The sequence below is a fragment of the Hakea prostrata genome, chromosome 3, assembly GCF_041222555.1.
Source record: "Hakea prostrata isolate BN-2017 chromosome 3, UWA_Hpros_2, whole genome shotgun sequence".
Classification (NCBI taxonomy): domain Eukaryota; kingdom Viridiplantae; phylum Streptophyta; class Magnoliopsida; order Proteales; family Proteaceae; genus Hakea; species Hakea prostrata.
The window spans coordinates 19,060,971-19,084,620 of NC_142602.1; the positions used below are offsets into that span (position 1 = coordinate 19,060,971).

The 23,650-nt window shown below is 37.7% G+C and overlaps 1 protein-coding gene and 1 pseudogene across 1 annotated transcript; one reads left to right on the plus strand and one right to left on the minus strand.

Moving 5' to 3' along the window:
- Positions 1-996: 996 nt before the first annotated feature.
- LOC149021386 (uncharacterized) lies at positions 997-20,822 on the plus strand. The gene is made up of 10 exons (XM_089149623.1): positions 997-1,324; positions 2,245-2,396; positions 9,859-9,930; positions 10,030-10,110; positions 10,216-10,245; positions 10,744-10,830; positions 12,106-12,166; positions 12,316-12,391; positions 19,571-19,644; positions 20,148-20,822. The coding sequence occupies exons 1-10, from the start codon at positions 1,177-1,179 to the stop codon at positions 20,270-20,272; spliced, it is 906 nt and encodes a 301-aa protein (XP_089005749.1). The 5' UTR covers positions 997-1,176; the 3' UTR covers positions 20,273-20,822.
- Positions 20,823-22,663: 1,841 nt separating this feature from the next.
- Positions 22,664-23,452, minus strand: LOC149021387 (protein MIZU-KUSSEI 1 pseudogene; annotated as a pseudogene).
- Positions 23,453-23,650: the final 198 nt, after the last annotated feature.

The window sequence follows — 23,650 nt, forward strand, 5'->3', positions numbered from 1 at the left end:
AGAAATCAACAAATATCATCTGTAAAGTAAAAATGAATCAAAAAGACAAAAGGGGAGACTTGAATATTCACCAGCGGTTGGTTTGTTGAACTACTTGGTAAAAGGTGTGGTAGGGAAAGGCCGAGCAATAGCCTGACCTCATCTCCATTAGTTGAGACTCTAGCTCCCAACATCATCTATAAAGGAGGGAATTGGGGTCAAAAGAGGAAGCCACCAAAGAATCCATAAACAACTGAAAATATGCTGTGTTTTCCAACATTGAAGGAGTAGAAATTTGACAACATTTTTGTGATTGTAAAGCCGTCGGGGGGCACACCCATCAAGGGAGAAATCCAAACGAGTTAGGTGAAGAAGATCCAACACTTTATTAGTGGTATCCGAACTAGGGGTGCAAGTTTGGCCTTGACAGCCTTGACTAGCCCTAAGCCCGCCCTGAGCCCAAATAGGGCTTGGGCTCAATATTTTGGCCTTAAGGGCGGGTTAGGGCCAAAATATTATTGCCCTAACTAGGGCCAAGGGCGGGCTTGGGATTCCTCTTTGGCCCACTAGCCTGTCCTGACCCGTCCCTAATTTTTTGCCCCGACTTTGGCCCTATTTTGGCCATAAACTTGGCTCTAATTTTGTCCCTGATGCTTGATTTCAATGTATTAGGAATAGGACAAGGAAATGACCAATCGGCCTGAGCCAAATGTATGGGCAATCAGGGCCAAGGACAAGGCTAATCAGGCTGGAATGGGCTTAGCTTGGCCCTGTAGGGCTTAGGGTGGTCGAATAATAATCCTTGGCCCTGAATTAGAATTAGAGTCAGGGTGAGAATAGACTTATGTTAGAATCTACGGGGCTGAACTTGGAATTGCAAAAGCTCGGCCCAGCCTGGCCTAGTCTGGCCCTGTTACAGCCCTAGAACTGCGAACTAGGCTGGGCCGGTTAGTAAAGATTTTGATATCGGGGCCCACTACTGATTTATTAAATTTGACCGTTTGTAAACCCCTCCGCGAGACCAGAGTCAAATCTCTGTTGGACTGAATCGCACTCGAAAAGGTTAGGAGAGGAGTGATCATTTCGACATTTCTTCCTACTTCCCTCGAATTTCTTGATCTCAGTATCTTCACTGAAGCTGCTTTGGCGCTTTGCAGTTATTCACCTTCAAAACCCTAGCTTCCCCTTTTTTCTGCAATGCAAGGAGTTATTTCTTTGAAGCAGCTAACAGCCGGGGATAAATCTCTGTTCTTCTCTAGAACCAGCCATCCCATAAATGGAAGTAAATTCTATGATTTCCATAGTAGAAGGTTAAGTTTGTCGATCTCTGCGGTCTCCCAAAATGGTAATTTGAAGAAATATTGATGTTTTCTCTTTCTTGTCCGTTCAATTCTTGTACTCGAAGTTTAGAGTTTGGTTTTGATTGAATTGCCGAAGTTTGAAGCCAGAATTTTGAGAGCTTGGATCACGTGTGGTGTGTGCGATACTCATTTCTCTTAAATAGAATCTGCAAAACACATGTCTCTTTATACGTTTTGGATAGACTGTAACAGACGATCACGAATTCTTGATGTTTTGTTTTGCTCCTTTTTTTTTTGGGGGTGGGGGTGAGGGTATAAGTATGGTTTATGTTAAAGAGAAGCTTACAAAGAAGCCATCCTCCTAGAAACCCTTTAGAAAGAGGGGTAAGGAGGATCTAGACAAAGAGGGAATTACCTCCTAACCAGTATCCCATGTAGAAAAAGAAGCCCAATCACACTTCTGCATCCCTTTGAATTAGATCAACTAGCTCTCTAGGGAATTGATTAGGATCCCACCACACTTGTTGGTGCCTAAGCTGAACCCTTATCTTGTAATTGGCTGGTTGGTTCTATTCCCTCCATACATGCCTAAACTCCACCTCTGTTAACAAAACAGGCTCTTGCAAAATTTGCCCTTTTATAGCTTGATACTACCAAGGCCCTTGGGTAGTCCCATTAAGAATATCCACTGACAATTTAGAATCAGATCTGATGAAGACCTCCAAATACCCTTCCTGAATACAGATTTGCATCCCTTTAAGTATAATTTGCAGTCACAAATTGATGATCTATACAAAGCTTGGATAAATATATGTGAAAATGTTAAGTATTAAAAGTTGGTGATTCTTTTATCCTTAAAAAGAAGTTGATGATTTGTGCTTTGGCATCCTTGTTTCTTTCTTTTCCTGCAAATGAAATTAATTGTAGATAAAGTTCTGAAAATGATTTTTCTATGAAATATTAGGTTCAACTTATGAAGCACAGGATGCTTTAAAGCGTGCTCTTGCAAAGAAGGCTGTGGGACTTGTTAAATCTGGAATGGTGGTTGGTCTGGGCACAGGAAGTACAGCATCAGTTGCCATTGAAGAGCTTGGTAGGCTGCTTAGTCAACAGAAGGTGCAAACTTGAAATTTTACTACCACTGATTTTCCTCTGTTGGCTAAGGATGATTGAGATGCATTAGGAATCTCATGTCTGCATGATCTGCAACTGGGAGACTGTTAACACAATCAATTTGGAAAGCATTCCCAAACAGAATTCTTAAGTAAAATGAGCCATCACCAAGTCACAAACAACTTTATGGTTTTATTATTTTTTTTTTTTTTGGGGGGGGGGGTGTGGAGGGTGGCGGGAGGAGGATTCTTGTAAATATGAATCAACATAAGTGAGTCAAGGAACTTATTAGAAAAATATGAAGGTTAAGGGTATTTCTAAGAAAAAATGTTCAAGATTAATCTGAGAACTACAAAGAAGCTAATGGTAAAGCATTTTGCTTCGTATCCAATTTCTGTTTTTCATAATCAGATCATATCCAGAATGAATCTCGTTGTGCATGACTCAATTTCTATCAGTGAGTTAGTACAGACCACAGAGAAGGATCCTTCCTTTTAGTTCTGTAGCCTATGTTTCCTTGCTTCCTATTTAGAGTTTAACCATTTCAAACTTTTCATTGTAAGCCAATCGTGACGGAATGGCTGGTTTTCTTTTTCGATGCACTTAGCCAATTACATGTAGGTACTTGCTGTTCTAATATATCCATTGGCCTAGCATGCTTCTATTGGAATTTTGTGCTAGGATTTACCATAGTTTGTTGGAGTTTGGGTCATGAATTAATGTCCACAGAAGTGATGTATGTTTGTATTCCATGAGCTGTTTAGTCTTCTTTGGTTGAGCTTAACTGAGGAAACTTAACTGATCCTTTTATTATGAGAATAATTTTGCTGCAAGCCTAACATGGTACTTATTGCCCTAATTGATAAGAAAGTGCTAGTTCCTGAAGGGTATGTCATTCGTAGTTTATGTAACACTCCACCTGAACTACATAGTCTCAGGACATGACTGATATGTTCGGCAAACCACACATCCAAGATTGTGTAGTTTAAGGGCCACATCTCACATCTACACCATATATCTCAATATTAATGGCATAAGAGAACCCAATAATCATTACTAGCGGAAGAAGAATTAAACTAAATTAATTCAAATGACTAAGGTTCTCACACATTAACTATTAGAGTGTTATCTCAATTGTCTTATTACATCTGAATCAATTAAATAAATTAAAACTAAATTTTTTGGATAGAAGCTCTAATTAAAAGAAGCACGAATAAGTTTTGAAGGAGGAAATCTGCTTACCATGGAGGTAAGTCAGACTTGTGTTTGATCAGGAGATGATGGGGGTGTGCTATGGGTTAACCTCGAACCGGACCTTTCCCCTATTAGTATAAAAATGTGGTTGGGGATGATCCTTTTGATGCCACGGAATTGTGCCTAATTAAATTAAACCATCATTAGATTATGTTGTCATCATCAAGCCATTACTTTTTTTTCTTGTACCCTTTTAATCATCGTATATTATACAATAATAAAAATAATTCAAACAGTTATTGAATTCGGTTACATCTAAAACTGCCAACATGTATATGTTGATTACAACAACCTCAACGTTTACATGAGAAAAAAAGGGAATTTACAAAATTTCAAGTTCAAAATTTAAACTATTTTGAATTGAATTCAAATTTAACATGAACTCTAAATTTAAAAGAGTTCTTCCTCATCTAGACTCTTCAGTTGTTCTATCATTCCCCCTCAAACTGATAGGTGGTAGCTGCAGCAATTTGGTTCAATGCTCCCAAAAAGCTGATGATGGTAATCCTTTTGTGAATATATCAGCAATTTGGCTTTTTGATTCGAGGTAGTGAACATTGAGAGTCTTGTTAACAACTAAATCTCATAAAGTGGTAGTCCACCTCCATGTGCTTCGTACGGGCACGTAGAACTGGATTGGCTACCATTTGTGTAGCAGATTGACTGTCATGGTGTACCACTAGTGGCGTGGTATGTGTAATTTGTAAATCACACAAGATATAGGTGATCCATAACATTTCTGAAATGGTTACTACCCAAAGCCTTAATATTCTACCTCAGTGCTAGATCTGGAAACGGTTGGTTTCTTTTTAGAAGACCATGAGATTAAGTTGTTTCTTGTAATGTATAGAATCTAGATGTCGACTTGTGTGTATCAGGGCACCCAGCCCAATCAGCGTTTGTATAGGTAGTTAACTGAGTGATATTAGTGGATTTGAGCTGAATACCAACACCCAATATGTGCTTCACATATCGTAATATGCGTTTTGCTGCCTATGGATATGCATCTGTAGGAGTTTTACATAAATTGACCGATATGATTAATTGCAAACGAGATGTTTGGCAGAGTAATGGTTAGATATTGTAGAGCTCCCACTAGCTGTCTGTAATCAGTTGGGTTGACCAAAGGTGTGCCATCCGTGAGGGAGAGCCTACTTCCAGAAGCTAATGGTGTGAAGCAAGGCTTGGACTCATCCAAACCAGTTGATTGTAGGAGATCCAGTGTGTATTTGTTTTGTGTGAGGACAATACCAATGGAATCCCTTTTTGCTTCAATCCCCAAAGAATAATGTAAGTTTCCAATATCGGTCATAGCAAACTCCATACTTAGTTTCTTGATCACCATTTGAATTTGTGCTTCACCGGAACCTATCAGTATGATGTCATCTACATATAATAACAAAACAATCATATTACTATTGCTGCTGTAGATAAACATAGATTGATCTGCAACACTTTGTTTAAATTGGTATTGGAGAAGATATCCCTTGAAAAGTTGAAACCATGCTTTTTGGAGCTTGTTTCAAACCATAAAGTGCTCTTTGTAGATGATAGACATAGGTGGGTTTGTTTGACAAAACAAATCCTTGAGGTTGTTCTATGTAGACATCTTCAGTTAATGATCCATTCAGAATTGCATTTTTAAGATCTAGTTGATGAATTGGCCATGATTTGGAGACAACAACTGATAAGACAATTCTAAAAAATAGTGGCTGGTTTCCACAATTGGACTGAAGGTTTCATGAAAATCTATCCTTGCTTGTTGGTTGAAGCCCTTGACAACCAATTTTGCCTTTTATCTCTGTATAGACCCATCACTTTTTGTTTTGATCCTATAAAATCATCTACAACCGACAACATTCATGCCTTGAGTGTAAGGAACTAATGTCCATGTTTGGTTTTTCATCAGTGCTTGTTATTCCTCCTACATTATTGCTATCAATTTAGGATTTTTTCCGGCTGTTTTGTAGGTTTAGGTTCAGTTGGGATGGTTGTGGTCGATGCTATGAAGGCTTTAGGAATAGGGTGTTTGGTGGTAAGAAAAGAGACATAGACCTTGGCTTTAATAGAACTGGGTTGGCTTCTTCTCACCATGGGATGAGTTGGAGCAATCGGTGGTGTTGGGGGTGGGATCAATGGAGATGAGGGAGAGGGTAGTGGTGGTGGAGTTGGCATAGTGGTGGATGAGGTTTGGGGTTTGAGGTATGGGATGATTATATGGTGGAGTGGAAGAGGGTGAGGAGGGTGGGGTGGGTAATAGATTAAGGTTGCAAAGGCGGAGGTTGAATACTGACTGTAGGTTTAGGTTGATAAGGTAGGGTTGGTTTGAGGAAAGCATGTTGAAAAGGAAAAAGTATTCTCATAAATTGTAATATGATGAGAAAGGAAAACCCTACCAATGTCTTTGTCTTAGCACTGATACCCTTTGATGATTTTGAGTGCAACTAATAAATACACAAGGTTTAGACTTTGGGTCTAATTTTTCTTCTCAATGCGGCATCAAATTGGGATAACACAGTGAACCAAAAACCTGCAGGATAGAATAATTTGGTGCCTGTCTATATAGCATTTCATATGGTGATTTGCCTTGTAAGACTGGTGTTGGCATCTAGTTTATTAAGATACAACAGTCATGAATGCTTCCGTCCAATTCCTCTGGCACATATACCTGAAACATAAGACATAAACTTGTTTCTGTAATGTGGCGATATTTCCTTTCAGAAACAACCGATACCCTTTGTGATTTCGACTGCAACCAATAAATACACAAGGTTTAGACTTTGGGTCTAATTTGTCTTCTCGATATGGCTTCAAATTGGGATAACATAGTGAACCAAAAACTCACTAGATAGAAAAATTTGGGGCCTGTCTATATGGCATTTCATATGGTGATTTGCCTTGTCCGCTTTATTTAAAATACAGTAGTCATGAATGCCTTCATCCAATACTCCTTTAGCATATATGCCTAAGACATAAGAGATAAACCTGTTTCTATAATGTGGTGATGTTTCCTTTTAGAAGCACCATTCTGTTCAGGGGAGTGAGGATATGAAATGTGAGAACCAATTCCACAATCATCTGAATATTTTTTGAAAGCTCCCTTCGTGTTAACTCAAAAGCACCACCATCACTTTGAAAAAAATTTAATGTTAAAAAATAGAGATTTTCAACCATGGTGTTAAAATGTTTGAAACAATGGATTGCATCATTTGTTTTGCAAAGGATAAAGCCATGTATGAGTGAAATCATCTGCAAATTTAATATAGGAATAATACCTACTAACAAACAAAATTCTTGTTGGTCCCCATAAATCACAATGAATGAGTTCTAAAAGGTGAGTAATATACTCACAGAAGAAGAAAATGTTAATTTATGATGTCTTCCAAGCTGACATGCCTCACAAAAGCTATTTATTTTACAAAATGAATGAATCAAAATATTACTGCGTAATTTATCTAAAACTAACGGAGATGGATGACCAAGCTGATGATGCCAAATTTTAGAAGATGCTTTGGAACTGTAAAGAGCCGAGGAAGGCACATCATTGGCCAAAAGTGAGTAAAGCCTATCTTTGACTAGACCCTTCAGCAGAATTGCACTGGACTTCAGATCCTTTATGCACAAACTCCATGGAAAATTCAAAAGAACAGTTATTTTTAGTAGTAGTTTGAGAAATCAAAAGTAAATTTTTGAAAATTTGTGGGACAACAAGAGTGTCATTTAATTGCAAAGATTCTAATGGAGTTATCATAAGTGATGATCCAATTTGAGTTATAGGAAGTTTCATACCATTATTGACTGAAACCTGTTCATCTCCATTATAAGCAGTTGATTGTTGCAAAGTAACAGGATCAAATGTCATATGATTGGTAGCACCAGTGTTCAGAATCCACTTAGTATTATTTGGAGAGATTGCATTGGTGTGCACACGCTTGCATATGGTGTAGGAGGGGGTAATGGAGCACTATTTCATCTTTGAGAATACTGAAAATAGAACTTGCTAGCTGGATGACCAATTTTAATATAGATCTAGCATTTGAGGGGTTGAATATAGTAATTGGGAGATCGATTAGATGATGAGTAGAATTTTGGTGTGACAATCAAGGATCCACAGTTATTTGGTCTGGGTAATTGGTTGTGTTGGGTTGTCGATAGTTTGGTTGTTGAGTGGATGGTGCTAAGGGGAGCTGTAGTGTAAGTGGGATCAGGTAGAGGGGAATTGGTATTACTATAGCCAAAAGGAGTCATTGCTCATCTGTTAATCATTTAACTTGAAGCTCTGGGAAGCATGAACAAGATTTGGAGGAAAACTGCTTACATGGAGGTAAGTCAGACTTGTGTTTAATAATAGAAAAATTCAAACGGTTATTGAATTGGGTTACAAGTTACAACTAGAACGTCCAACATGTATATGTTGGTTACAACAACCTGAATGTTTACATGAGAAAATCATGGGAATTTATATTATTTTAAATTCAAAATTTAAACTATTGTGAATTGTATTCAAATTTAAACCTGAACTGAAAATTTAATAGAATTCTTCCTGATATGGGACTCTTCAGTGGTTCTATCACTAATGTCTGTAAGCACAATTCACACACGCAACAAACATTGTGTCTCTATCTCCTGTGCCCGCCAAATGTATTCTTTCAACACTGGAGTATTACCCATCTGGGTATCTAAAAGAAATATTCCTTGAAAGGTAAGCTTTCCAACACAAGCTCAGTGAGGGGAAACATAAGCACAATGCAATTCTACCTCCTCTAAATGCAACGATACAATTGAAGTGAATAACCATGCAAGGCTGTCACACAAATAAGTCAAAAACACATGTAGTCCATGAAAATGCATCATCCATTTATATTAGAAATTTATGTAACAGACAACTTCTAAGTCTCAACTTATATAATACTACTCGCAACAGATCAGATAGATCTTAGCCTCCCCATGTGTGAGACCTAGAGATGCGTACCCTAGTTACTTTTGGAATCCACCAGTCATAAACACCCAGTAACCTCAAAGTTAATCATGGTACTTTTAGAAACTATAAGAATTGAGAGCTGCAAAAATAAATTTATTTTCCTTTACTACAAACTCATGAAACTTGTTAAACCAGTAGAATGCAATATCAGAAACCCAGTGACACATAATTACAGTACAACCTCTGTTTAATAAAAGGGAGAACCCGGTGCCGAAGGCTTCCGCAGAGGTAGAGTCCAGGGGTGGGGAATTTTCTATCCGGTTACCCCGCCAATTTTTTCTGAGAGGCTTTTCCAGTACCTCGACCTCAGGCTGCAACTGTTGTCCACCAACCATTGCGCTAGGGCCCACCCTTACAGCCACTGATTAAAGGAATCTGAAGAATATTTACATACCTTCTCACAGCAACAATAAACTAAGCCTTTCCTAACTTATGGGATTGGTTACATGGTTCCAATAGAAACCAAAGTGGTTGAAGACCTTCTCGAGACAAGAAAAGGAGGAGAGGGATAGGGAATGAGCTGACAAATGAAAAAAGAAAAAAAGGAAACATGACCAGAGTATTAAAAATTAAAGGATGAAGAGCAGAAATGGAAATAAGAGGAAAGACTCATGAAACCCTTTGAACTACATTGGCTATATAAACCCTAGTCAATGACATAGGCTCCTGTTCAAAAACTAATCCAACTGGGCTCAAGAGCAAAAGACACAATTCTGGGATGTAGAAGTGTTTTGCCCTCCAGAAATTTCAATAGACCCAAATTCCAGCAGAAAATGAAGAAAATTTACTATTTGGCATCATAAGAAAAGTGGGTTAAAAAAAAGTTATATTCCTTGTACTATTAATACCTTCATTTTGCCAAGTTTCTATTTCCTTGAAATTTGAATTTGTAAATGTGATTATTGGTACTAATATGGGGGAAAATTATCTGGTTCTAATGCACAATGAAAAGTGAAATTGTTGTATTGAAGGCTGATTTTTGTAGTATATGACCAGAGGAATTTTAGAATTATTTTTTGTTTCTTTGGTAAAATAATCCTGAGTGCTACATGTTAAAAAATCACAGAAGTATTGTAGTTCTTATATTCTAGTAGGATTCACAACTGGTCTCTGGAGAATTGGACCTCTCATTGTTTTCCAGCTGACTAATGTTAATAAGAACTAATGAAACCATACTGAAGTTCCAACTTATTAACCATTTTCGCTGATCTTCCTCATGTTTCTTTTCAGCTGAAAGATGTTGTTGCTGTGGGAGCAAACTATCAGTCACGAGTTCTGGCTCGGCAATTTGGTGTAAAGACTGTGAGTTCTATTTCTAGATTCCCTTCTCTATGTTTTGAAAATAAAATAGAAGTAATTTTATACTCTTCGCAGCACTTTTGTAATCTTCTTAACTTGCAGGTTGACTTGAATGATGTCAATAACATTGACATTGCATTTGATGGAGCAGATGAAGTAGACTTGAATAAAAATTTATTGAAGGTTGAATTGATTCATAATCTTCCCTTTTTCTTTTTTCCGTCTTTTGGTTACATTCAAGGCATGCTTAGTGCTGATCACACTAAACAGAGATTTCTTTCTTGCCAGGGTGGGGGAGCTGCTCATACCATGCAAAAGGTATGTTTGCTTTTTTTTCTCTTAAATGATTTATTGGCTACAAAATCCTCTTCTTTCTTCTTCTTTTTTTTTTTTTTGGGGGGGGGGGGGGGGGGGGGGGGGTTCAAAATATTGTATGTGAGATATAATGAGTATGAAATGATAAAATTCTTTATTGAGCCACTTACACTTTTTGACATGCTATGGCATCCTTTAACTGTTTAGAGATGACACTTAAATGTCTTGCTTAAATAACTTGGCAGTGTCAACTAAAAAGGAATTAGACCCACAAAGGTAAAAAGTCATCACTAACATATTAAAAAATGAGCCTATGTTCTGTAGTTGCTGACCTACTGGGCCCATTAATCATCACAATTGTAAAATGGGGTCAATTTGTGGAATGTACCAGTGTCTATAAATTGTCTCTGAAGTTTGATTTAACTTTTTATAAAAATTTATAGTTGGTTCTTTTAATTATTTTCAACTGTAATTATTTTCATGTCTGATTGTCTCAATCAGGTAATTGATTCCATGGCAAAGGAGTGCATAATATTGGTGGACCAATCGAAAGTGGTTCTCCAGCTTGGTAGCACGTTTCCTGTTCCTGTGAGTTGATATCTTTCGGTGGTTACTTTTGATAGTATTTCTCTCGGCACATGTAGACCTTTAGTGTATCCCCCCAGTGTGTTATTAGCGATGACATAGGATATATGTGTATATTTGAATATCATGTAACTGGTAATATGGGTTATGCATGCCTGTCACTGCATGCGCTTGATTGCCACATTCTCATGTTCATTTAGTCATGACACCGACCATGACTATGTTATGGTTAGCTCTTGCCATTTACCTGAGTATACGTAACAAATTCATTGTGGAGGGTAAAAAGCTTTGGAGCTACCATACCGTATTGGGTTCTTTTTTGGAGTATTGGAATGTTGGGGCTATCAAGGATTTGAGTTGGACTTGCGTCTCATCTGATCTGAATCTGAATCTGATTGAGGAGTTAACTGACCTGTTAAATCACATAGCAATCAAAATCTGAAATCTGATATGGATTCCAACATCTAACACAAACCCGATTTATGTGATACATAATAGCTGAACTCTCCTTTCTCAAGAAGATCACGTTATTATCTAAAACTTTGACAAAATTGAGAGAGAGAATGATTACAATATGTCTCTCTAGAGTAGCTTAGATCCTTTTCCCTTTTTGGTCCTAATTGGATCATTCAAAGTATTCTGATTGATCTGTTAAATTATATAGGATCACTTTTCAAATTTGGATAATTCCCGATCCATTGAATGAACTGAATGAGCTAGAGGCAGACCTAAAATAACCTTGGCAGAAGTGATTAGAAAAGACATGCGTCGCTTAGGTCTTGTATCCAGTATGACCTTGAATAGAGCTGATCCGAAGGCAAGGATCCATGTAGCAGATTCCATTTAGTTGAGATAAGGCTGAGTTGTTTGTGTTCTAATTCATTTTACAGTCCTTTTGGAATGTCATGCTTCAATTAAATGACCACCAGATATATGAATGTAGTAGATGAAGGATATAACTTTGGAGAGTTTTCGATATTTAATCATTTATTCAGAGTTCAATCTTCAATGGAACAGATATTCTCAACAGTCAAATGTTAATTTTCTGTGGATTTTACGGTGCATGGTTGAGTTACTATTCAAGTGTATAAGGTATCTTATGGTTTGAGCATGAGAAAATTTGTTTAAATGGTTGAAATCATCAAAAATCCATTATGAATGACATCAAGTACTTCTCCATGAAATATCATGTTTAGGACTGCAACCCCCCCCCCCCCCTCTCTTCCATCACTATACATTTTCTTTATTTTTTTTCAGAAATTACTACACATTTTGTAGGTTGAAGTTCTCCCTCTTGCAATATCACCTGTCTTGAGGCGTCTTGTGACTCTTGGAGGAGGTTGGCCTTTATATGCTGAATAGACTTCCAACTCCAATGCTATAACAGTCGTCTTTTCATTATATGACCTTATCTAGATATTTTGCATTAGTTCATGTAATTTACATGCAGGAGGAGTTTTGGTATTAACTGCAGTTAGTGAATGGCAGTACCTGAAATTCGATCTGCTTTGAGGAAGGATGGTCCAGTGATCACAGATCTAGGAAATATGATGGTAGATGTGAGGTATGTGTCTTATTCAATGACATGCATTCAATTTCTTAGATGGAATTATTTCTTGCTTGATAGTGTAAGGAATACTAGATTACTGTTTTCTTTTCCCTTGAATTGGAATTAGAAGTAGCATGTTCATGCATTAAGCAAGTTTTTTATTTATAAAATAGTGCTTTTTATGTTGCAGATTTGACATTGCATTAGAAACCATTATAAATTAGATCCCCAAATAATAAATGATAGGGTTTTTTACATGCATCCCCTTCGAAAATCTCACCTTACATGCACCCCCCTGAAAAGGGTCCAAATAACAAGCCGGTCAAAACTGTTAAATAATGGTTTAAAATTCTAATAATTTTTTTTTCTAGAATAGCCATATTACCCTTATAGTGGGATAATGTAACCATCCCCGATCTGAGGTTTAGTCATAAAGGCAATGCATGTTACCTATTATCTGTCATCATCATCATCATCAAGCCTTGTCCCAACTAACTGGGATCGGATACATGGATTCTTGCCTTCCAATAAGCTCTATTTGAGGCCATGCTAGAAACAAGGCATAAGGTATGCATATGCTTTCTCACTACTTCTCTTAAGGTTATCTTACATTTTCTTGTAGCTCTTCTAATTCCTTATATTTGTGGATATATCGCTTCTCCGTATAGGGGCATTTAAGACCTCCGTTGAATGTGACCGTGCCACCTCAAACGACTTTCTTGTAGCTTATCACTTATCTGAGCAACTCCTAGACCAACTCTAACATGATCATTCCATATCTTATCCTTCCTAGTTTTGCCATTCATCCATCTTAGCATCCTCATTTCTGCTACACTGACTTTGTCTATATGATTATTTTTAATGGCCCAACGCTCTACACCATACATCATAGCTAGTCGAATGACGGTCCTGTAGAATTTTCCTTTGAGCTTTAAAGAAGTATGTCGACCACACAAGACCTCGGATGCACCTCTCCACTTCATCCACCCTATAGTACTTGTTACCTATTATCTGTGATCAATTAAAATAGGGTGTCAGTGAAAGATGTTATATCCTACTACTGTACCAGATTAGGAGATTTTGACGGGTGATGCCCAATAGCAAGGACCCAGCCATGATGGTGAATTTTAATTCTCTTTTTGCTTAAAACCAGCCTGGTAGTCTCAGTTGGCTAAGCCAACATTATTTCTAGTCCTACCAGCTCTTGATGCTACTTATCTACTCCCTCGTCCCCAATCTTGGGGTCACATGGTGCATCGTTCACTTCTGTAATCAAGATGAAGAAAAGGGTCCATTACCTTCTGAAATTCTCCATAACTAGGATTCCATTAAAAACATCAAAAGAGAAGGAACATTTCGGGAAGGAAAACCCAGGTAATCATGTTCTTGTGTCTCACACTATCACCCCTGATTCCATGCATGTGGCAGTGTAATGGTAATGGCCAAGGGCAGAATGCTTTACAAGAATTGCTGACTTTACGGTACAGTGATCTTCTCTCCAGCATCCTCAGTACACCCAAGATTGGAATTTCCTTCTCCTGGTATGTAGTTCAGAAATCAATGGATACAAACATTCTTTTCTCTGGAACTGAGAATAGAGTGTGGCAGGTGAAGAGAGGAGGGAGAAAATAAGCACAGGTTGGTGGTGGTCTTCCTCATCAAGGCTTCAAATGTAAGGTATATGACGATGAGGGGGAAGCCAGGTCACCTAGGAGACTTGACAAACCTGTTCAGAATTGAGAGGAGAAGCGAGAACATTAGCCCTGAATCGACTACTTCCCTAGGGTGTGTGAGTCTTGCCATGTAGTGTAGTTGGGGGAGGGGAGGCTTTGGGATCACTAAGGAGAAGGGAAACAAATAGTTTTTGGTTTCAGAACAGAGAGTTCCCTTGTCTTCATCAGAGCTAGGAAGGATGAATAGGGAAAGAAGAAAAACAGAATTGAATGGAATAAGGGAAGAAAGAGTTCATGGCACTGGTTGTGCAGGAATAATAGCGCAAGGTGGCCCCTGTTAAGCAGTTCACCTGGGCTGTTTAGTGGGATGCAGGTGGCTTTAGTGACAGTAAGGGTTGCAGCAGAGGGGCATTGGAGGGATGGACTTAGGAAGTCTGACAACTCCTCAGAAAAACATGCTGTCCAGCTTGTAGTTAAGAGGGGGAAAGGAGAAAGTGAAGAAGATGGGAGGATGAGAAAATGAGAAGAGACGAAAATTCATTATTTTATGTAAAAAACCCTAAATAATACTTATTGGGCTGCCTGCCTCTCTGTAAACTCATCATAAATTTTAAAACCACACTTTCTTGTGAAAGTAGAATGCATGAGCCTAAGACTTTGTTTGACTGCAAGTATCTTTAAGAAAGCACTTCCTTACTCAGATCAATTATCCAATATTAGAGGAAAATTGATGTTTTGTAACAAACTAAAGTGAGGTTGAAGTGAAGACATGTCTGGAATGTTACATGCTGCTATATCCCAATTAAAAATGCTATATCCCAATTAAAAATGATTTGTTCTAGGGTTTCCATGGAACACCTATGCTTTATGGAGTAAGGTCTTATACAATTCAAGAATAATGATCCTTCAAGAACCTAGAGCTTTGACAAAAATGAGGAACAATAGTGACAGATTTCAGCAGGAAGAGAAGCTGGGCTTGTTGTTTGGGTTTGGTTTCACTTTCTTGGCTTTTTGGGCCATGGAATTTTTAAAATTTGAGTTCTCTAAGTATCTGTTTGGTTACATAAGTCTAGAGATTTCAAATCTATAGAGTTATAATTTATAAAATTAACTGTCTGGTTAACCTGAATATATGGAATGAAATCTGTGGATTCATTTGTGATTTTTGTGAATGTGCAAATGTTAGTGCTTTTATAGTAGAGGTGTCCTCATACCCAGTAAAAAGACGAATCTCTAGATTTCATGAATCCAGAGATTTTCACAACCAAATGGGTATAACCAAACATGCCCTAATATAATGGGCCAATTCTATAAAATTCCAAATATTAGGGATTTAGGTTTTATACAGGATTAAATTTGTTTCTAATTGTATTAATGTAGCAGCTTTCTATTTTGATTCCTCAAGAACTCTCTTGCTAGTGCAGGAAGAGCTACTATTTTCTTGTGATGCTGCAAGCAAAGATATAAGTAAAGTAGCAGGGGATTCATACTAATCCAACACTTGACCCCCAAAAAAAAAGGGTAAAAAGAAAAGCCTATCTCTGTTGCTGTTCCTTGAGGGATGCAAGTTTTCTCTGTGAGATACAGAACTGCTTAGTGACTTGCTGGCCAATGCCTAGGTGAGAAACCTAGGTCTTACCTATCCTTCTTCCTTTTTTCCCTTCTGCTTGCTCAATCCTCTCCAGTGTCTTGTCTTGCCTACATGCCATGCAAACTGTGGTGCTGGTTTTTGGTAGAACCATGACAACTATAGTTTCGGACTTGTTCATAATGCAGGACAACTTCCTAGCGTCCTCCTTCAAATCCCACCCCCAAGAGGTTGTATTGTTATTCTGAGGCCTGCAGATGAGTGGTATTAATATGGTTTTGGACTCGTTTGTTTGGTGTTAACTTCCCTATTTTGTTATAGATCTATATTAGTTAGACTGCATGCACCTCCCATCGATCCACAGCTTTGGGGTTAGATATTACTGGGTGCTGCCATCAATCTGCTGCTACAGCCCTTCTTCCTTTACTCCCTCTGATTTATTTTGTTTGTCTCTCATGAAATCAGGACCTGGAACCAATCCCTGAATATGCAAAGTAAGAGAAAGTTAAGAAAATTACCACTAGGAGAAGAAATGGCTCAAGGTTAACGAATGTGTCTTAGAGCAGTAGGGTTTATATAATAGATATAAACAGGGAACAACACCATAATACTCCTACTAACACTACACCAACAATAACACATGCCTTATCGACTAAATGGGTTCGGCTACGGGGATCCTTGGCTTCCAATCAGATCTACTCATGGCCATACAAAAAATAATAATAATAATGGAAAATATAAAAAAGAGTATCTGTGCTAACCATACCCTTTTAATATAACAGCATATAAACTTAAATACTCCCCCTCAAGCTGGGGAATATGCATCATTCATCCCAGCTCGGAACAATCTTTCAGAAAGTTAGGATGAATTGGTTAACATGTAACCCAACTGATCTGCAGAAGCGCAAATGGAGTGGCAATTAGTTTTCTCATATAAGCATCCCTTACAAGATGGCAATCAATTTCAATGTCTGTGGTCCTCTCATGAAACACCAAATTACTAGCTGTTTAGATGGATGGTTTGATGGTCACAAAACATATAATTGGGTTTGGTAGCTGGATTACGGAAAACCCAAATTCATGGATAAGTGATCTCAAACCGCATTAATTCATCTGCAGTATGAGCCGTATCTCCGTACTCAGCTTCCACAGTAGACCTTGCCACAAGTCCACTTTTAGCTCTTCCACCTGATACGATTACCATGACGTACAATTTTCTTTGGTAAATCCTCTATTACCATCAGCATCAGTCAGTCCGCATCTGAATATACTATCAGATCAGCAAGACCATTATGTCTATGACAATACAATCTGATGGTATTGTCAGAAAACATCCCATAGAAGTCACTGCCAAAAAATATTAAAGAGTAAGCTGGACACAACAATCTCCTCCTTATTTTGAATTCTCCTCCAACAAGCAAACATATTGTTGGATTCTCCATCTTTTTCAATAGCCAATTCGCATGCGTCAAACACATTGCCTGAGTTCTCCTCCAACAGGGGCTCAATTCAAATGTGTCAAACACCAATGAAGTTTATGCGATGCTTGAACTTTGCAGTGAAAGGGCTTTGGCCTATAGGAGTCCATTACTGATGTTGTTTGGGGATGTGGGGCAAAGTCCCTGTGTTACTATACGACCTGACATGATGGATTGACCCACTTGGTCGAGTATTTATGCTTTATCCCTTGTGATATATAATCAAGTGAAACAAGTGAGATTTGGGGATTTCCAGAGAGTAAGAATTTCTGGGTGAGAGTTCTTGCTGCCTTTTTTGAGTGTTCTTGAGAGATCTCCATTTTATCTTATAATGTTGGATGTAGTGAATCATCTTCAGCTTCACCCACAGATGTAGCACATTGATTTGGTGTATGAATCAAGTTGAATTTTTGTGTCATCTTTTCTCATTTGAAAAAAAAAAAGTTCATAATTTCAGAAGGCAGTAGTAGAAGAGACCTTAAATTTTTTTGATTTTCAACCAACTAGGAATTGTGCAAGCATGATAATTCTGAGGTCAAGGTACTGAAACAGCCTCAGCAAAAATTGTTGAGGTAAGGCCGCATGGGAAAACTGCCCTCTGTACTCAGCTTGTGTAGAAGCCTTCGGCACTGGGTTCGTCCTTTTTCTATAGAAAATCTCTACATTGCAATAATACCCCTACTATAACCATATAAACAAAATAAAAACCAATAATACCCAAAGTACCTTTGTGCTGGTAAATCTAACGGCATATAAACTTTCAACATTTCCATCTCCCAGCCACCAAATTTTTCCTGTCTCTAATATATTTCTTGTTTTTTATCCTCACCTTCTCACTTTCCAAAGTTGTTGAGTCAATTTTTGTTGGTTTGTAATCTGTTTCTTCCCCCTGATATGGGTGACTTTCTATTTCAATTTAGGATGTTTTTTGTAAGTTATCATTCTGCCTTGTATAACCATTTATTCCTAGTTTCTATCTGTTTTAGATACTTCCTTTCTTCGTACTGGTGCCTTGAGTTCATAGCCAGCCGTTGGATTTGATCAGCTTTGGGTTTGTCAGCATCTTATCAGGACTATTTAACTGAAGTTCTGTCCTTTCCTGGATGTGGTGTGAGACACAGAACATGTCCTAATTCTGATTCAACCTACCTGTGAGACAGAGAACATCTCCTAACCTCTATCATTTAATGACTTGGAATCCCATCAAAGACTTCCATAGATATTTCCTAAAATGTAGTTTTTGGATGCATGATTTGAAAAACTTGACAAACAGAAATAGAAGCAAATGCACTCAAGGGAAGCTGACGGTAGTTTCTTTCATTGATGGAAGGAGTGAGAGTTGATATATTTTCTGATCCGTCTGTAAACCCAAAATATCATGAGTGAAATTACTTTTTATTAAAAATGGAAGGAGTGAGAGTTGATATATTGTCTGATCCGTGTGTAAACCCAAAATATCATGAGTGAAATTACTTTTTATTTATTTATTTGTATTTCCTTCTTTTGGGATATCTTGAAGATCTACCCAAAAAAAAAAAAGTGAACTTCTATAGGGCGCATGCTACTTTACAGCTAAAGCTAAAATAAGTATCTTTATATGAAATGGGATCATGAGAAGACGACTGTTATAGTCACTGTTGAACAGTTAATTCATTCTCAGATGTGCTTTGGGTTTGGTGGAGCATCTAATGATAGTAAGGCTCCAATGTGGCAATTAGTGAATGCTTTATTGGACAAGTCTGCTGCCTTCTGGCAGAGTTGTCTGGCCGAGTACTGACTGTTTCTGTCTGGTATTTGTAAACCAGCTGGCAGTCATACCTAATAAGTTCATCCAGCCCATCCATCTTTTGGCTACTGTGGTCTATTGCTAGTGTTGGTGATTTATAAAGTTCACATATTGTCTATTCATGAAAGTAGGCTAAAGGATATCTTGCCCTGCTATCCAATTGACCAGTGACATTCACTTCAAAATTTTGACCTGATGATTGCTAGGAAAGGATCCATTCCATTTTATATTCACTTAATTTGCAACTTCACTTGGATATGAATATTTGGGTGAGCATAATCATTTGAACCTATCTGAATCTGATTTGCCTTTCAATTTTCAACTTGCCATTATGAATTAGAATCCTGCCTGGAATCTCCATCCTCTCTTGGGCCAATCATCCAGATTTGGAAGATTTGGTTTCATGCTTCTTGTTAAAGGTTTTGGGTATTCTACAACTTCCTAACCTTCGAAAACTATGTTCTTCTTGCAGATCTCAGTATTCTACTTTTTAGTCCATGTCAGTCTTGGTGTAGGATTTTTCTGAACTTTGATTTTGATTACTGCATTGTTTGTAGTATCTGTAATATAAATCCTCATTAATTGAAGGCGTGTTCCTAAATCTTATCAGCAGTATCTGTGTTAAGTTTCCTGTGACTAGTTAATTAACTTACTATCCTGTGTTTCCAGCTTTCCAAATGGGATCCAAAATCCAGCTGAGCTTGAGAAGAGCATCAATATAATACCTGGTGTTGTTGATAATGGTAAGGTGAAGAAGTGGCTTTTGCAATCTAGTTACTTGCTATTACCGGTCCCTTGATTATAGACATGCATGATTTCATAGTGGTCGAATGAATTTGTCCCTGTGGGGAGCCACTATTTATAAACTACCTGCAACTGGAGTACATATTCACGGACATATTCAATGTCCTGACCTCGTAGTGCTATGAAAATTTCCTCATGACATTAAATCCTTAATCTCATAGGTGGGAGCGGCACTTCTTAATGGCCCTTATCTATGAATCCTTCAATTTCTCTAGTCACTATCCAGATTTTGTGTACCTTTTTTCACCTCTTCTTGGAGCGGGCACAAAATGTTGCACAATGTTTTATCCTGTCTAAACATTTCTCACGATTGTACCTTTACAATCTCACTCTCATGTCTATTTTCCATGCCTCACTATGGACTTGGTTGGTACATTGACCGAACCATCCAAACAAATTATCTACCTCATGGTAATCGTTGTTTCCCCATTCTGCCATGCAGGCATTGTTGCTGGTGTTGTGTCATCTGTGATGGTTGCCATTCCAGACAGAGATGATGTCTTGGTGATGAGCTTGGAGGAATTTGCAGAAATTGTTCAACAGAAGACGAAGGGAGAGTCAAGTTGATGAAATACTTGAAATGAAGAATCAGTTCAGACCGATATATATGTATTGGTAGAGGCGTAGAGCTTGTACCTCGGGTAGCATCACCGGGATATAAATTCAGCCAGGTGCAGCTCAAGTGAATGTCCTAATGATACCCTATGTTCTATATGGTGCTGAATACTAAAAAATTAATAGTGACTTCCCAATTTTTGGGTGAACTAACTGGTTCCATTAGTGTGAATGAATTTCTACTTCATTGCTAGACTTTTCTTTTTGTTTTTTGGGTCAAATGCTACTCTTCTTTTGAACCGAAGGAAATGCCTGAATCATGTGTGTGGGAAAGGGTAACAATCCCAACCATGGAATGAGAAATCTGTATGGAATAAGCACTAAGAAAAATTGTTAGGGAATGAGAACCTGGAAGAAGTGTAAGCAAATACTATGACAGTGTTCTATTGCTCTTTTTGGTATCAATTTTTATTCTGATTTTTGCTCTAGAAGTCAGTTAAATATCTTTTTTTTGATAAAAATGAAGTTAGTAACTATTGTCCAGAATAAATTGTGGAAATAAAATTATGTTTGGTTAGTGAATAATTGTAAATAGTTCTTTAATATATTTTTAATAGAATAGAAATAGGAGGGGTTAGAAGTTTTTCTGGTCTCTTAAAGTAAATGGCATTCTTACCCTTGTTTTTCAAGCTGTATGAGTACATGTTCATTAAAGCTATTCAAAGAATAATAAGGGGGAATTTTTTTGTCTCTCCTATGCTTATTTGCTCTTTACTTTTACTCCCCTCTCAAGTCTCATATACTTATTCTCTATTTACTCTTACTCCCTTCTCAAGTGTTTCACCTTTAATTTCCTAATAAAATGAATTTTTAGCTTTCTTTTCCCTTAATTAAATATTGTGAATGAAAGATTAGGGCCCTTTAAACATTTTTTTTTGTGTTTGTATGATTGAGACAAAGACGTCTGTTTAGAAGTCTTTGTTTTCCTAAAGCCAAAAGCAAATGATAAACTTTCTAGTAGATTAAAAGGCAAGTTGAGCTGGAAAACTAGTCAATAGCTAAGTGCAGAAAAATGGTAAGATGAGCTGATTTTGTATTGGTACAATGGTACCCCCTTCTGCAAAAGGTAATTCATATAACTAATTGAAAACTAATTAATCTTTATAATTTTTTGCCCGTAGTTGTAACAAGATTGGTTAATGGTGTTACGGGCATCTAGAAGTGTATTGCTACAAGCATAGTTGTCAGGGCATCACATAGGTGTACATACATCGATCTTTTGTTTGACTACTCCTCTTGGTGACCCCTATGTTCTTAATTTTTTGAGCCTTGGGTTGTTCAACGCCTTCACAATTATGACATACAACTATAAAGTAACACTGTTACGAGCAAACTAAATTAGGATAACATTAACTTTCTGGGAGACATCTATTTCTAGACCATGGTTTGCAGTTGTTCTTCTAGGAATTAAACTTTCATATACATGGCAAATAATGGAGTCCTTAATAACCATTGTGCAATCTTAGATTTTATTGAGTGACATTATAGTTTGTCATATATAGTTCCCACTATATTGCTTGTATGCTTATGAATCGTTTTGTCATATAATGTATAATGTATTCAGCCTCACTTGATTCCTATTTGTTTGTGAAAAAGAAATTCATTCACAAACTAAGCTATTATACCCGTTTGGTTGTGTGAATCCATAGATTCATGAAATCTAGAGATTCACCTTTTTACACTAAAAACGTGAATCTATAGATTTATGGGTATGAGATGAAATCTAGAGATTTCACCCCTACTATAAAAGTACTAAACATTTGAACCATGATTCCATAAATGTTTTTTCAGGATGAATCTACATATTTCATTCCAAAGATTCAAGCTAACCAAACAGTTAATTTTATGACCAAGACTCCATAGAATTGAAATCTCTAGATTTCTGAAATCTATAGATTTGAAATCTCTAGATTTTTGAAATCTCCAGACTAAAGTAATCAAACAAGCCCTAAAAGATGTTTTAGATTCAAAGTCACTTACAGTCACAATGAAAAAACTTTACGATTGCACCAAAGCCTTCAATCTATTTTCAGACCGAGAATTACAAGGGGGAAATTGAGCAAACTTCAAAGTAATTACTGTTTCTTTTACTTCTAACAGTCAGAGATGTTTACAAACAGATAGTAAAATATCTACATTCTAATTTTATTTTTTCGAATCACAATAGTTAGAATTTCTTAAAACCTATCAACACAGATTTAGAATCTCAGGTTGCCTTGGTTCCTATAGCCGATTTGAAGCAGGAGTACAAACTCTTACAAACTCAGAAAACAAGGATGGAACTGGTAATCTCCAAGCAGAGAAGGAGAGAGAACTGGAGCCGGATTTGGAGAGCATTACCCTTCAAAATGTTGGTAACATGTCTATTTATGCATCAATCTCCATGAATCAAGCTTCTGGTGAACCTGTGATTTCCCCCATTTGGATGAAAAATGTCAGAACCTCACAAAAAATATGCTTAGTTCAGGTCCAGTGTTGCCATCTGGGTTCATCATATAGTAGGTCTCTGAATCTTTAGACCCTATAACTCTTTCGAAGTAAGCTCTCATGTAGGTCATCTCCCCATCAGGTGTTTCTGGATTCAAAGTAGGTAGAACACCTGCACCCATTGAAACAGCATGTAAAAGCTGCATAACATTCAAGTCTTCATCAGATGCTTCCTTCTTCACACCATACCCAACCTTTTTGCCATTGCAGAACATGTTCCAAAGAGGTTCTTCAATGAGCTTTGTCTTCTCAACTTGTTGCTTCTCGCACTCTAGCGCGATTCTCATAAGCCCAGAACCCATCTCTTGTAGCAGCTTTCCAGTTGGAAACCCTAATTCTAGTATTAGCATGGGAAAACACCTTCTGTTTTCTTGGACAGCAAGTGTGGCTCTTGCCTTTCGGCAGCCATAGAGGGTGCAAGTCAATTTTGTTCCTCCATGAATGAGTCCATCTTGGCCGGGTTTGTTGGTATATAGTGGAAGTGGCATCATCATGCAGGGGTGGATAATGGGGAATGCCTTTGGACTTGTTTGAAGGTTGTTGGAGAGAGGTTGGAGTACGAGGAGGTGATGGGAATGGTGATGGGAGTGGACTTTTTTTCTGTGGTTTTGGCTGCTCCAGAGGCCGAGCTACCGAATTTGGCATTCTGGGCAATGCTGATTTCACTGGTTATCCCGAAGGCAAGGCACAACAATAAGGTGTCAGCGATGGAGGCATTGGTCATCTACAGCATGTACACTAGAGTGTAGATAGACTTAGCCTACATCATGCAAAACGTCATGATAGATCGAGTTGAGCTTCCTGGGGCTAGGAACTTGGCTTTCGGTCGACTCTTGACACGCA